At 48.5% G+C, this 14,115-nt stretch overlaps 1 protein-coding gene across 2 annotated transcripts in view; it reads left to right on the top strand.

Annotated features, from left to right (window-relative positions):
• Positions 1-10,029: 10,029 nt before the first annotated feature.
• The window catches only part of SLC4A11 (solute carrier family 4 member 11), a 91,531-nt gene continuing 87,445 nt past the window's right edge, over positions 10,030-14,115 (top strand). For both annotated transcript variants that reach the window (XM_086747133.1, XM_086747132.1), the window contains exon 1: positions 10,030-10,349. In XM_086747133.1, coding sequence (XP_086603259.1) covers positions 10,124-10,349 — 226 coding nt within the window. In that variant the 5' untranslated portion in view covers positions 10,030-10,123. The remainder of the gene's footprint in view (positions 10,350-14,115) is intronic.

Genomic DNA, 14,115 nt, shown 5'->3' with positions numbered 1-14,115 from the left:
ATGTTCCCTCAAACTCTGGTTCAGATGTTGCCCTCAGGTGGATCATGTCCAGGAGCCTGAGGACAGACCGTAGCTGTAAGAGCAATGAAGTCCACGTGCTGTTGCTCCTCTCTTGAGCTGCTCTCTCTGCATCATCTCCAGCTCTCTTACCCTGTTTAAGTGTGGTGCAACTATCCGTGCCTACAAGAGATAGAAAGACTTGAGATGGCGTTTGGTGTGTTGTAGGACCCCAAGGTCTGGACAGGATTTAATAAGGCTTTGTGTTGGCACTTCCCTGGGGAAATATCTTTTTTTTTTTTTTTTTTTTTTTCTGCCTTCCGTAGCTATCTTGCAGGGAGGCTGGGAGGCCGTGCGACGTGCTGTACCATAGAGGATGTTTTAGTTGTTTGGCCGAGGTGAGTGCATGGAGCTGCACTGTCTAGTGGGAGCTTTTGGTGGCCCCTAGTCCATGCCAGACATACAGCTCACTGGTTGCAGTGTGGGGAGATCTCAAGACAAAAATCTTCCGCTAACTAAACTTTAGCAGACCACAGAATGTCCTTCTTGCTCCCTTTGCTTCCAAGTTAAGCCCAGCTAGTGGGGACTGAAGTCTAAGTCTTGTCTTAGTGTTGTGACTCCACCTTTCTAGTAAGGGATGAGTTTGGCCACTATCACACTGCCTGGTCTCAAAAGTTCCTTGTGAAATGTCTTCTGGAAATAGATGGCTGGATGAGAAGCAACTCTTTGAATGTCCCCACTGAGGAAAAGGCTTATTCGTGCTGCGATCCCCTGCCCCAAATGCGTGCTCCTTAGGAAGGCTGGAGTGGGGGGGGTCTTTGTAGTCAAATCTTCTCCAAGTTGCAGGTCCCTGTTGTGGCATTCAGTTCCCTTCCAAGAAGGCAATGGTTGGATGGGAGTTGCTCACCTTACATGCTTGCAAGGGACCCTTAAATACCTCCTGGAGGTGAGAGCATCGTTGTCCCAAGAGAAACAAAAATAATGCTTTGGGGCATGGGGAGGGGGCTGTGTTTGGGGTAAGGACTGTGCAGCAAACATAATTACGATGTTTGAGCCCTCAGTCCTCCTTGTGTCTCCCTCTTCTAGTTGGTGGTAACGCAAGTTGGCTGCGTGGTCCTGGCCTAATAAAACCTGCATGCTGGCGTGACTTTTGCCAGGGAGTTTCTGCCTCTAGCTCTGCCAGACGTGCTGGAGGGACTGGCTGCCTTCCCCAGGTCCTACCAGTGCCAGGAGGAAATCACCATCTGGGTGCAATCTGCATCTAAAGGAGCCTGCTCCAGCCAGCAGCCCTTGGTTTGAACACCAGCTCTGGTCCTTGCTGGCCCTGCGTAGCTCCAAGCATCTGCAGGAGAGAGCCAGTGGTGCTTGAGGAGCTGTGGGAAGCTGCAGGAAAAAAAAATCTGAGGGGGAGACAAAGGAATGAGTATTTACATACCTCTTAATCAAATCTCACTAATTTCTCCTTTTGTCAGACGTGACCAGCTCTCCCCTTAGTTGTAAATATGAGCAAGGAGAAGATGCAGTGTGGTGTCTGTCTTTCCTAAAGCATCAGGCTTCTGGGTCAACTCCTTGTGCTGCTGCTGCTTAAATTCCTCTGATCCCTTCTGAACTAAAGGGACTCCTGTGCCTCTCCTTGGAGTTGCTTTGTGACTGTTTCTGTGGTCTTCTCTCCTATTCAGATGAGTTTCTGTGGGGGAACTCTTAAAGGGTAACTTGATGGGCTGCTCCCTTGCAACTGGAGGCACTGGTAGGGCTCTGCCTCATGTTTGTTTGTGCCTTTGCTGTGTGCTGGGGGACAGGCATGGGAAAAAAGGTGATAGCTGCTAAACTCAGCCCAGTGTCTCAATCTGCAGGCTGCAGCTGCTCAAACTGCAAGGTCACTGGTTGTCTTGTCCTACGATACTGAGTTTCTTTGACTCTTAAAAGCAAATCTGGTGCCCTAAACCAGCCTGGATCTCTGCAGAGCACTTCAGACGCGCATCCTGAAATGGGATCCTGAGTGCTGTGCTTGAGACCTGCAGGATTCGGCTCCAGGGGTGAGACCTAAGAGCACGGAAGCAAATGATGGTGGGATAAACACATAAAACCCTTCCAAGAGACAAGAACTCGAAAAAGGAGCTGTGATCTGGTGGTTCCCCTCCTGGAGGGGGGTTCCCAGCAGGACATTGTGCTCCCTCTGCTGTGCTGCAGCATTTATTGCACTGTCCTGCAGGCTGAGCTGGCCTCCTGCAGCTGATGCTTCAGAGCAGGCGTGCAACAGGAGCTCGCTTTGCGAAGCAAAGTGATGTTCCACTTGAGTTGTGGTCCAAGCAGCAAGAGGTAGGAGGGGGTTTAAGGAGTTCAGGGCATGATTAAAAAAAAATTTCAAATAATTAAGTACTACCATACCTGCAGTCACAGTTTTATTATGGTTTAATCTCATGAGCAACTTCTTTGCTGTAGTTTAAAGCTTGGCTGTGTCACAGGCATGGCCATCCCAGCAGCACTTCATGCATTGAGTACTGGGGAGGAGTATCTCTGCAACGCTTGGGTCCACCTAGTGTTTCCTGGGCTCCAGACTCTTGCAGTCTCTGATGCTTGCCCACTAGAAAAACCATTGTCTTCACAAAAGCATCCTCCTAAGAAGCAAATATACCTGGTATCCATTCCTGGGTTGGAGAAAACCAACCATCTTCTCTCTGTTGGACCAGGCAATGAGGTCCTATATTGATCTGGTAAAAGGCAAGTAAAATCCCACTGGATTCCCAAACCAGCCTAGGTACAGAGAACTACTTGATGTCAGTCAGAGTCAAGAAGAAATAACTTGCCAAGAGAGGATAATGAACAGCTGCCTTGTAGGGAGGTTGTCCTTGTGCACAAAGTGACCTGCTGGAGGGGAATATTCGGGTGAGGCTCTGCGGAAGGTGAAGGGCGCTCAGAGTAGGGTGAAACTCCTGCTCCTTGGATCTGGCTCCCTCTAGGTCACCATGCTCAGCCAGGCCAGAGCAGACTGGTTGCAAAGAGCAGGTCTGGAGACGCTGGGATAGACCTGATAGCGCCAGACAGAAGGTATCTGATATCTTCTCTGGTGCCCGGCATCATGTGGGATAAGCTGATACCTTCCAGAAAGCTGTACTGGTGGTGGGGCTAATATTTCTAGCAAGGGACACCTGATGCTATAATAATCCTTTATAATCATAGGGAAATGTGGTTTGGGGTATAAAAGGAAATTGAATATGGGGCCCAGTTTTCCACTGTTGGCTGTGTGCGCCTGTAGGATGTATGTCTTGGAGGAACCCTACAAACCCCTCCAGGAGACTTCTGTCAAATACAGCTGGCAAAGCTGTCCTTTTCCATGTGTATTCCCATTGTCCTTTCCCATCTATATCCCCGTATATTCCTGTAGTCCTCTCCTTCCTGGTTGCCTTCTTCCAGGAGGAGCTGGCAAGGTCGCCGCTTGGGAGACTGGGCTCCCAATCACCTGACCTAACTGGAAGCCACACGTTCAACTTGTGCAAGGAGTTAAATGTGTTAAATCCGTAGTTCAGACCAACAAAACAACTATTGACCGTCGGAGGGTCAGTGCAGAACTTCAGCAAACCCACAAACTGTTACTTTAAAATATAACCATCTTCCAAACCAGCGTAGTGGGATTAAAACAGTCTCACTCTTCTTCCCACGATGACTTTTGGGTGGGAATGGGTTTGTCTCAGGAGCCGAAGGAGCTGGCACTTAACATTTGAGACTGGAAAATGAGTTGATTCCTTGAAATCAATCTAGGTGCTAAATGAGCATGAATGCTCTTTTCCTCAGTATTTGCTGGATCTATACGGTTCCTTGAGCCTTCAAATCTTGGCAGGGGGTTTCCAGCCTCCAGCTGAAATGGTGTCAAATGGTTTTCTGGGTGTGGTTTTTTTTTTTTTTCCTGAATGTGATTTGCTGATTTAGAAGATGGGGAAAGGCTCATTCTGGATGCGTTGCCTTGAGACCAAATTCTGGAGCAATCAAAAGCCAAGATATCTTTAATACTACTTTAAACCCCCTTCCCCCAAATGTCCAGATCTCCCAAATTGCTTGCTGCAGCTAGATTAGCACAGACTCTTCTGGAAGAAGGAAAGATTGGGAGATGGAGGAACAAAACAGAGTCCAGCCTTTATGGTAGCGTTGCTATTCATCCTAACATGATACTGCGTACACACTGGAGATGAGGCAAATGTCCTCTTGCCAGTCTCCAATTGCCACTTTCCTTTTATTTCAATTTTTTAAAACTTAATTTTATTTTCCCCAACTGCTTTGGGTTTGGTGCTCCTGGTGCTGGCACCTACCTCCTCCTGGGGAGAGTGATTTGAGCAGGAAGGCAAAAAACCACCAAGGTTTGCTCAGGTTGTGAGCAAACAAGGTAGCAGCAGCTGGGGAAAGCTCACCCCCCACCCCCAAAAAAAAAAAAGCAGCAAAGTCTGTAATAACTTAAATGTGCCTGTGGTGTGTGTGGTTTTTTCCTTTTTTGTGTGTGTGGGTTTTTTTTGGGGGGAAGCAAAGGCTGCAGGTTGAGGAGCATCACTCTGGACCTGCTTTTAAAAACTTTGTTGTTGCTGCTGCTTGGCTTGGTAAAGAAATTTAAGGTACATCACTGCTGTGCCCAGGGACTTATTTTGAAACCCAGCTGGCTGATTTTTGGCTCCAATGTGTCTGCACCAGGTTATTTGGGAAGAAATTTTGAAAGGGCAAAGAAAACTGGTCCAGATGATGTGACCTGGTGCTGTACATCAGCACACTTTTATGGGAGAAGCAAGGTTTGTCAGCTTGATGCTTTTTTTTCCCAGCTCTGAAGTTACTGGCAGAATTTCACCTGCTAATGAAGGACGTGGACGAGTTGGAGAGGGTCCAGAGGAGGCCACTCAGATGCTGAGAGGGCTGGAGCAGCTCTCCTGTGAGGCCAGGCTGAGAGAGCTGGGGCTGTTCAGCCTGGAGAAGAGGAGGCTCTGGGGAGACCTTAGAGCGGCTCCCAGTGCCTAAAGGGGGCTGCAGGAAAGATGAGGGGGAAAGTGTTCAGCAGGACCTGTTGTGATAGGACGAGGGGTGATGGTTTTAAACTAAAAGAGAGTAAACTTAGATTAGATAGAAGGAAGAAATGTTTTATGATGAGGGTGGTGGGACACTGGCCCAGGTTGCCCAGAGAAGCTGTGGATGCCCCATCCCTGGAAGTGTTCGAGGCCAGGCTGGACCGGGCTTTGAGCGACCTGGTCTGGTGGAAGGTGTCCCTGCCCAGAGGTGGGGGTTGGACTGGGTGATCTTTTAAGGTCCCTTCCAACCCAAACCATTCTGTGATTCTAAAAGTGAAAATGGATATTATTATTTTTTTTGTAATTGGAGTGACAAGCCGCAATACGGGAGATGTGTATGGGGGGAGAACTGACTCGAGATCTCCCCTTCCGAGTGCACCCGGGGCTGTGCCGAGGGGCCGGAGCGGGGAGCCCCGAGCGCCTGGGACCGCGATGCGATGGGGCCGGGCCGGAGGGCGGGCGCTAGGACCCGGGCGGGGCCGTGGCACCGCTCCGTCCCTTCCCCTCCCGCCCGCTCCCGCACCGGGAGTTTCTGTGGGGATTTCTTTTTTTTTTTTAAATTATTTTTATTTTTTTACCAAGCTCTCTTTTTTTTTTTACTTTAATGGGGAAAAATAAATAAATAAATAGGAACCTCTCGAAGCCGAGTGTCGAGATGGTGAAGACGTGATGACAGGAAAGGAGAAGGAAAAAAAAAAATAATTACAAAAAACCGAAGCAGCCATGGCAGCGAGACGGGTGTTTCACCTCCAGCCCTGCGGTGAGAGGCAAAGCTGGCACAAGCCCGGGATGGGACGGGGACGTGCCACAAGTGTGATGAGTTTCGCTGGTAGTTTGCGGGGTGTCCTCTCCTCTTTCACCCCGGGGAGGGGTCGGGGCTGGGGATATGGGATGCGATGGGGTGGGGAAGGGTGATCTGATGGGGATGGAGCCTGCTTTTTTCTTTTCTTCGGTGTTTTGTTTTTTTTTTTTTACCCTCTCCTGGAAGGGTGCAAGGGAAAGTGGGCAGAAATGTGTGAAACCTATTTGCATCATTACTCAAGGCTTTTTTGGGGGGTGACACCTCCTAAATCTTGGGCAGCAGCGGGATGTTCCAGCCCAGGGAGCAAAGATGTGGGTGTGGGACAAGTACCGGGGGCTGAAGGAGCGGCGTAAACTTCGGGACTTGTTGGTTTTTGGGGTGGTTTATCCCCTCCCTTCCTGGGACTTGTTTATACCGAACGGGGGGAGGAGGGCACGGGGTGGTGTTCAGCTGCGCTCCGGCGCTTTGCTTGCGGATGCGGTTGCCTGACTTCATGTTGGTGATGGTGTAAAAGCCGCGATAAAAAGAAGAAGAAAAAAAAAAAGAAACTATGGCTCGAGCTGAAGTAGTGTAAAGCGCTTGGGCAGTTGCGTGCATTGGCAAAACCCTAGTGATGTGGATGTGGATTTTTTTTTTTAAAGCTGGGAGAATGGGTTGAAATGCACTTTGATTTTACATTAAACTCTAAAAGTTTATTTTTTCTGAAGTGCCTTCCCCCTGCCTCACGAAAGGAAGCACTTCCTTAATCAGCATGGCTGCGTTAGCGCTGCTTTGACACGAAATTAAGTGTCAGGGACCTGGGTTCGCAGAGGAAAGTTTGTTCTGGAGTAAAAGCAACTGTAGGTGGCACAGCAGCTTTGCTCCCTGGGAGGCTGGTCCTCAAACTTCTCTTGAGGATCTCTTCTCAGGAAAGATTGTGGCTTTTTTTTTTTTTTTTTCCTTCTCTTGGTTTAATGAAGAAGTTTGCCTCAAATCTGATGTTCTTCCTCCAAACTTTCTTCTGTGACACTGTTCTTCGTGTCCGCTCTCCCCTTTAGACCTGATGTGGACTGGTTGTCCACCAGCAACATGCATGTGAATGCTCTCTATTTGGAACATAAAACTTTTTTTTCCTCTTCCCTTAATGTGTGATGTTTGCAGGACTTGTGATGTGGGTTTTCTCTAGGTGTGAACGTAGCCTTGGCCCTCCTTGGCAGAGTTACTGCCCCTCAAGCGTAGCTGAAGCATGGGATAAACTGCTTGACCCATGCAATATTTCAGCCTTCTCATCTGAGTTGATGTTGGAGTTGATTTGTGGCTAGGTTTTTGGTTGGTTTTTTTTTTTGAGACTAGAAGGAAACAGTGATGCAACACTTCAGTCCTGTCTCTGCTGCGACCTCAGTCGCTGCTACCGCTGCCGTGAGCCGCACGAAGACGTTTCCCCGCTAGAATCAAGGCGTTGGCTAATCCATTTCAGCCAGAGCCCCCCTGGTTTGGAAATCTGTGGCTTTTATACAGTTGCCACTCTGTAAGAATTGGGTACCGTGGAGGAAGCTCCTTTCCAGCTCTTGTGTTGTTCCTTGGCGATTTGGATGCTTGAGCTTGGTGAAGTGAACACGGCTAGGAGCATGAGCTGGGTTTTTAATGGAGCGCTCGCTCGACTCCCTCAACGGCATATGAGATCTGTATGTAAACTCGTAGTGCCTTGACTTGGAGTAAAGCTGGAGTAAATCATTTTAAGGCTGTAAACAGATGTTAAAGCAAGCTTTATTTTCATGTTGGGTCAACGTGGAAAAGAGATCCCTTTTTTAAAATAAAAGGATCTGAAATGGAAACTTTCTATATTGCCTTAAAAAAAAAAAGTCAGTGTAAAGTTTGCTGCTTCTTGTAGAAGGGAGCTGGAGACTAGCCGCTAAGTTGGATTTTAGTCCAGAGTTATCAGACTTAGCCTGGTGCCGTTTTATTTGCACGGATAAGACTCAAACCTTGTCCTGGCGGAACTGCGGTGATGCTTTGCATATGTACTTTAGAGAAACACAGAGTGGTTTGAGTTGGAAGGTACCTCCAAAGCCCATCCAGTCCAACCCCCCTGCAAGGAGCAGGGACATCTCCAACCAGATCAGGTTGCTCAGAGCCCCGGCCAACCTGGCCTGGAATGTTTCCAGGGATGGGGCATCCACCACCTCTGGGCAACCTGGGCCAGTGTGCCACCACCCTCAGTGTAAAAAAATTTTTAATATCTAATTTATGCCTAAAGACAGATGCTAAATCACATTACCTAGGGGGAAAGCTGTTCTGTGTGTTTTTTTTTTTTAATGAGTAATTCTAATACTGTGCTGTGATTTTTTTTTTTGGGTGTCTCTGGGAAGCCACAGTGATCGCTAGCCAAAAGCCTTCTGTTGCTCTAGCTTGGGTGGCAGTTGAGCCACCTCTTCATAATGCAAAACCACTTTCATCTTCCTAATGCAAACCCACTTCAACGAAAGTCCAGTTTCTTGATGTGGGAATTCTCGGGGAGTAAACAACTCCCTGGGACACTTAAACTGACTCATCATCATGAAGCTGTCATCTACCCTCTCAATATGCAAATTCCTGCCAGGCACACCAGCAGATACCCAGCACACGTTAAACCCAAGCTGCCTTTGCCACTGGCAGCAGCTGAGGTGTGGCGTGGTACTGTCGCTGCCAAAGGGGGTTAAGAAGCCTGCTGTGAAGGATGCAGAAAGCTTAAAAACTGGGAATTGTGAGGTGATTCCTTAAAGTTCACCCCAGTTTGGGTCTGAGCAGCATTTTGCCATCATTAAGTCTGCAAAGCAGCTCCTCCAGAAAGTTTGTGCTTGGACGTGGTGAAGCCAAAAACTTTTTTAAATGCAATATTCTAAATATGATCCTAGTATAAGCTCCCCATAAAGCTCCTCTTCAGAGCATGGTGACATCCTGGCCTGGAGCAGAGCACTGCAGGCTTCTGCATCTGTCAGTGCTGGCTTTGATATCAAAGCGTTTAGCTGTCACTTATAACTCCATGGGTTTTTCTGCTTCCCCTTTCTAAATTCATCCCTGGCTCTGACTTGGAATTTAGGGGGAAAAAAAAACAACACAAGCAGTATGAAGGGCTTCAATCTAACTGTCGTTGAAGTGTCCGTAAGTTGTGATGGACCAGTGGGTGCTGTGATTTGGGTGGGATGCGGCAGGAATAGAGTCCAGCTTCAATCATCAGAGATGCCCTGCTGAAAAACTGCAAGAAGATGGGGAGGGACAAAGCCTGAAAACCTGATACAAGCCACCGGAGTGGGTAACGCCGACTTTATTTTCATGTTGGGCAGAAACTTTTTTTCCCCCACATGTGCTTTTTTCAGTTCCTAAAGAAGGAGCATGGCAGTAGAAGGGCTTTTGTGGGGCTGTGGCTGCCCCAGTGGCATCCCTGCAGCTGTACCATGGTGGGATGGATGGAGGACAGTGGTAACATGGACTCTGGCAGGGGGGAAAACTCATATTTGAGGCTGATGGAAAGGAGATGTCAGCTGGTCAGTGCTTGGAGCTTGAGCTGGAGCTTTGTCTCGAGATGCTGCGGGTGGGTGTTGAACAGCAATGGTGATGGAGTTGAGTTATTGCTGGGTGCTGCCCACTCATGGGGGCAGACAAGGAGTGGAGGATGAGGAGGACGGGGCAACCTGGGGGCTGAGGATGAGGTGGGCTTCATCCCCTTCTGGTGTTGGGGCAGGTGATGGCATGTGCTTGGGCTCAACCTCTAGGGAATAAAGCACCCCCGGGGGCACAGAGTCGGGCACTGGGTTTGTTCTCCTTTTCCTCTCACCCGCTGCCATCTCCTTCTCCGGGAGTTAAACGCCTCTTCCCCCTGCTCCGAGTCTAATTGCGTCCCCAGGGTTTAACACGCGTGTGTTTGTTTTATTCAACGTGTTGGCTGTTCCCACCGGAACAGGCTGATTTTTTTAGGGATTGGACTTTTTTTTTGCTTATTGTGCACAACAAGCTACCACACAAGACATTAGTTGAGAGGGGAGGAATTGTAGTAATGCCAATACTTCTTGAATATTATAAACCTGGCTTATCAGCCCGACACAGAGCTGGAATTTGTCTCTTCCTGTGCTGCATCTCTGCTTTCTGAGAGGGGCGTTTAAATACAGGCTGGAGACGCAGCCTTTCCAGTGTGCTCTGCCGGGCTGTGACAGCAGCAGCGGGGCTGCTTGAGCAGCTTTTATTTTTTATTTTTTAAATTTTTACTTTTTTTTGCACTAATTCCTCTCCAAAAAGGAACTTCTCGGGGAGAAGGCTCTGAGACTGCATGTCCCAACAGTATCCGTTGAAGGAGGTGAAGGGAGACGCGGTTTGCTTTGTACCTGGCTCTCCTCTCTTCTCCGTCCTAATGGAGCCGGCTTCTTTTTGTTACCCCCGGCTCACTTTTCTCCGCTCACCCTACGGCCAGTTTGGGGCGAGCGCTGGCTCTTCGCAGGATTTGGCCCCGTGGCCGCAACGTTTGGTGACGCAGAGACGGACCAGGCCAGTGGACGGTGCGTGACTGGGGATCAAAAGGGTTGGGGACCGAAGAAGGGTGGTGTAGGGTGGCAGAGAAGCCTGCTGAGATTTGGAGGAGCTTTGGAGATGGTGGGTGAGGAGAGAAGCAGCGCAGGTAGGACTTGGTGGATACATTGGTGTGCTTGCATTGATGTGCTGTCCTCTCGGACCTCTCTTGGTGATGCTCGCTTGGTCACTGTCATCTCCTCCAAGGAGCAGCTCCAGTCCCTGCTACACCCTTGCACCTTGATAAACAACCTCAGCATGGAAAAAAAAAAATAAAAATAGAAACTGATCGCAGCCAGTCTTTTGTTTCATAAGCTTTGTTCACTTGCTGAAATGAATCCAGCAGTGTTTGAAACCTGAAATACCTGCTGGAGGCTCGGCGGGCTCGTCTCACCTTTATGCTGTGATGCTGTCAGCCCTCTCCTTTAAACTGGTATTAAAGGTATCGAGTGTGGGTATAGGGGAAGGTATGGGGATCCTTGACTGGAGACTTGTCCCCCCTCCAAGGAATTATCTTAAAAGTATAAGCTTGCTTCAAAATTTTACACTTTGCTTTACTGCGAAGAATCTAGATGGGGAAACTCAGTAAATTCTGCTGGTTTGGGAGCTGAGCGCTGCTGTTAAGCGCTGAGCCCGAGGATAGGAGTCTTCCCTTTCCCCAAAAAAGTTTTACAGGTCTCAGGCTGGGTGAGATGAGGTCCTGAGCAGCCTGATGGAGCTTTGAGGGTGGTCCTGCCCGGAGGGAGGAGTGGGGCCAGAGACCTCTGAGGGTTTCTTCCACCCTTAAATACTTTCTGAACCATATATTCTTTCTTTACATCTTTATTAGCAGTCTGAATGTGATGTGCCTTACCTGGAAAAGCTCGTCAGGTGGCATAAAAAAAAATAATATGGAGGAGATTGGATGAGCAGTCTCAGCAGAGAAAACGCGTAGGAGGTGTTTAAAAACATGCATTGCCTGTGGTTTCGTGCAGCGGAAACAAGTCTGTAGCAGGGACTGCAAATGAGGGGGGGATACGGCTCTGAATCCCTCTGCGCAGAGCGATGCCTCTTCTCTCGCCTCGCCCTGCGCTGGGAATCGTCGGCTGCCTCCTGGTAAATGCGATCACTGGGAAATCTTTACCGAACTCCCAGTAATTGTCTGAGTTACTGTAGGGGACTTGGAGATGGAAGTGACCCAGTCTTGCCAGCATTTGGACAACTTGCTGTTTATTTCTGTCTTATTTTTAAATTTTTTTTTTAGGTTCTGTCTTTTCTAAGGCTGACTTGATGTTGCTTTGGGGAGTTAGATTTGGTTTTTTTTTTTTGGCCAGCATAGACCGTTCCTCTGGCTTTAAATACCCAGCTGAGGGAGACTTGGCTTATTGTTATGAAAATCTTGAATTGTAAGGAAAGTGAAGCAGTAGAATAGGCTGGAGGGAGGGGGGAGGATGTGGCATCTTCCCCCCTCCAAAGGTTTTTAGGCACTGCACAGCCGAGCGCTGGGCAAGACGGGCTTGGATAGAAGTCTCCTCGGATGAGGTGAGGTCTCTTCAGCTCTATTTTCTGCAACTTGCTCTTAAAACAGAGACTTGCTGCCCCGGTTCTCATTCCCTTAGCAGGCTCCTCACTGAATGCCTGCGTTAACCCTTGCACTGCTGCTGCTGAACTGTCGTGCTGGGTAGCATGGAAAAAAAAAAACATCGGAGCCCAGCCCCACAATCGGGCAGGCACAGCGCTCACAGCGTACAGCATCTGTATCGTTAAGAAATTTGCGATTTCTACCTCTTGGCTGTAATTGTTATCCCTCCTCCTCTTCTTCCCGCATCTTCGCATCCTCTTGTTTTCCTTGTACTTGTGTCTGTAAGGTACAGTATCTTCTCACTTCAGTTGAGCCTGGCTGCTACAAAGCTTTTTTTTCTGGTTTTTTTTTTTTCTTTTTAAGGAGGCACACAAGCTTTCTCCGTACAGCATCCAGCAAAAACCATGGGCTCTGAAGTGCAGGGTCACTTTAATTATTCTTTCTTTTTTTTTTTCTCTCCTCCTTGCAATGAGAGGCAAACAGCTCTTAAAGCAGTGGGATCTGGGTGGCCGGAGGAACCAAACCCAAAGCCCAGCCTTGGCCGAGGCTGCGGTGGCATGCGGGCGCCAAGTTAGCGCTTGGCCGACATCGCTGGTCCGGGTTGGGAGAGCTGGGTTGGAGGTGCCCATCTGGGAGCTAATGGGTTGCATTCTCACTCCACCCATCCGCCGCTCGCCAATTGGAAGTGAGGGAGAAAGATGCTCTGGATGGATTAATGTTGGAGCCATTGAAAAAGCATCAGCCCTTGGCTCCTCGGCCACCTGAGCAAGTGGCATTTGGGAACAAGCGTGGTGGCTCAGAGGGAACAGCCAGGAGGGGAGCGGAGGCTGTTTGAACAGCATCTCTATTGCAGAAGTAGTGCAGGTAAGTTGTGGTCTTGAAAAAAAAAAAAAAATCCCCAAACTGAAGCACTACTGTTGCTGGAAGATGCATTTGCACAGGAAATCTAGAAAACCAGCTCTGCCAGCTCTTTAATTATTTAATTCACTAAAGTAAGGGAGTACTTGATGTATTTTCAATGGGCTTTGCTGCTTAGCGATGATATCTGTTGCCGGATGTCTCTGTGCTGTTGTGTTTAAGGGTGGAGAGTACCTTTTAAATTCAATTTACATTAACAAGAGTGCTGTCTTTCAGGGTCTGAATTTAGTTTCAAGATATGCATGGGGAGATAAGCCCAAGAGATCTTACCTGTTGTGGATTTTCTCTAATTAATGCTAAAACATTCTAACCGCCGGTCTGTGAGGCTTTACATGCTGATGTTTCACGTGGGGGAAGTGCAGTGTTGAGGGAAAACAAAATGCATTCTCTGTCATCTGTCTAAAATGCCAGCAAACATCATCCCTGGTGCTGTAGCCATGGAAGCCACGTAGACGAACCATAAACAATGTCCTAACGAATAACACTCTATCACAGCTTGTCACTCTGCATTTATTTCACCACTGGACCAGAGCTTTTTTTATTTTGGGTTGGTGATGGACAGCAACATCAGATCTGCTGCTGGGTCTTCCCCCACCCTGTGGTGTTGTCACTGCTGCTGTTTCGTGGCTCCTGGACGTCGAAACTGTATGGGGTGGTTTGTGTTATCCTGCCAAGCTTGTTGTGATTTGAAATCCCTGTTTCTGTAGGGGGGGTTGAGGCTGTGGAGGGCAGCTGGGCTGCCATTTGGGTGTTCTTTAGAGGGTTTTAACTTCTGGTGGCAAAAGGAGGCTTTTCCTTTGAGTGTCTTGCCTGGAACCACAACTGAAAATGTGTTTGGTGATCAGGTGGCTGGGATCATTGCTCTGCCTCTGTGTCTTTCTGTGTTTCCTTGGTTTTGACCTAACTTCTGGTTTTGGGTGGGTTTAGAGCTGGTCTCTTATGTCATCCAGATGCCTTTTGGGTGGTGGGAGGTGGGAAGGGGTGCAGGAATAACTTCCCTGCAAAGCTTGGCCCAGCCACTGCTGCCTCTCTAGCAGCTGTTTTCATTTCTGGTGGCAGTAAGACAGGGGATAAAAACTTAATAGTAATGCACTTTGTGTTCCAAAACACCATCCTGGTGCCCTGGGGGGATGCTGGAGTGTGAAACTGGTGGTGCTGGAGCATCTCTGCCACCTGACCCCAAAGCAGAGATCTTACAGCTGTTTACACCTTGCAGCTGCTTAATTTTTATGGCTTTTAACACAACTGAAGGACTGCAGGGAACAGCTCCCTTCCCC

Source organism: Chlamydotis macqueenii, chromosome 4 (assembly GCF_036417535.1).
Source record: "Chlamydotis macqueenii isolate bChlMac1 chromosome 4, bChlMac1.mat, whole genome shotgun sequence".
NCBI classification, from domain to species: domain Eukaryota; kingdom Metazoa; phylum Chordata; class Aves; order Otidiformes; family Otididae; genus Chlamydotis; species Chlamydotis macqueenii.
This window is presented reverse-complemented; position numbering and strand designations above follow the sequence as displayed.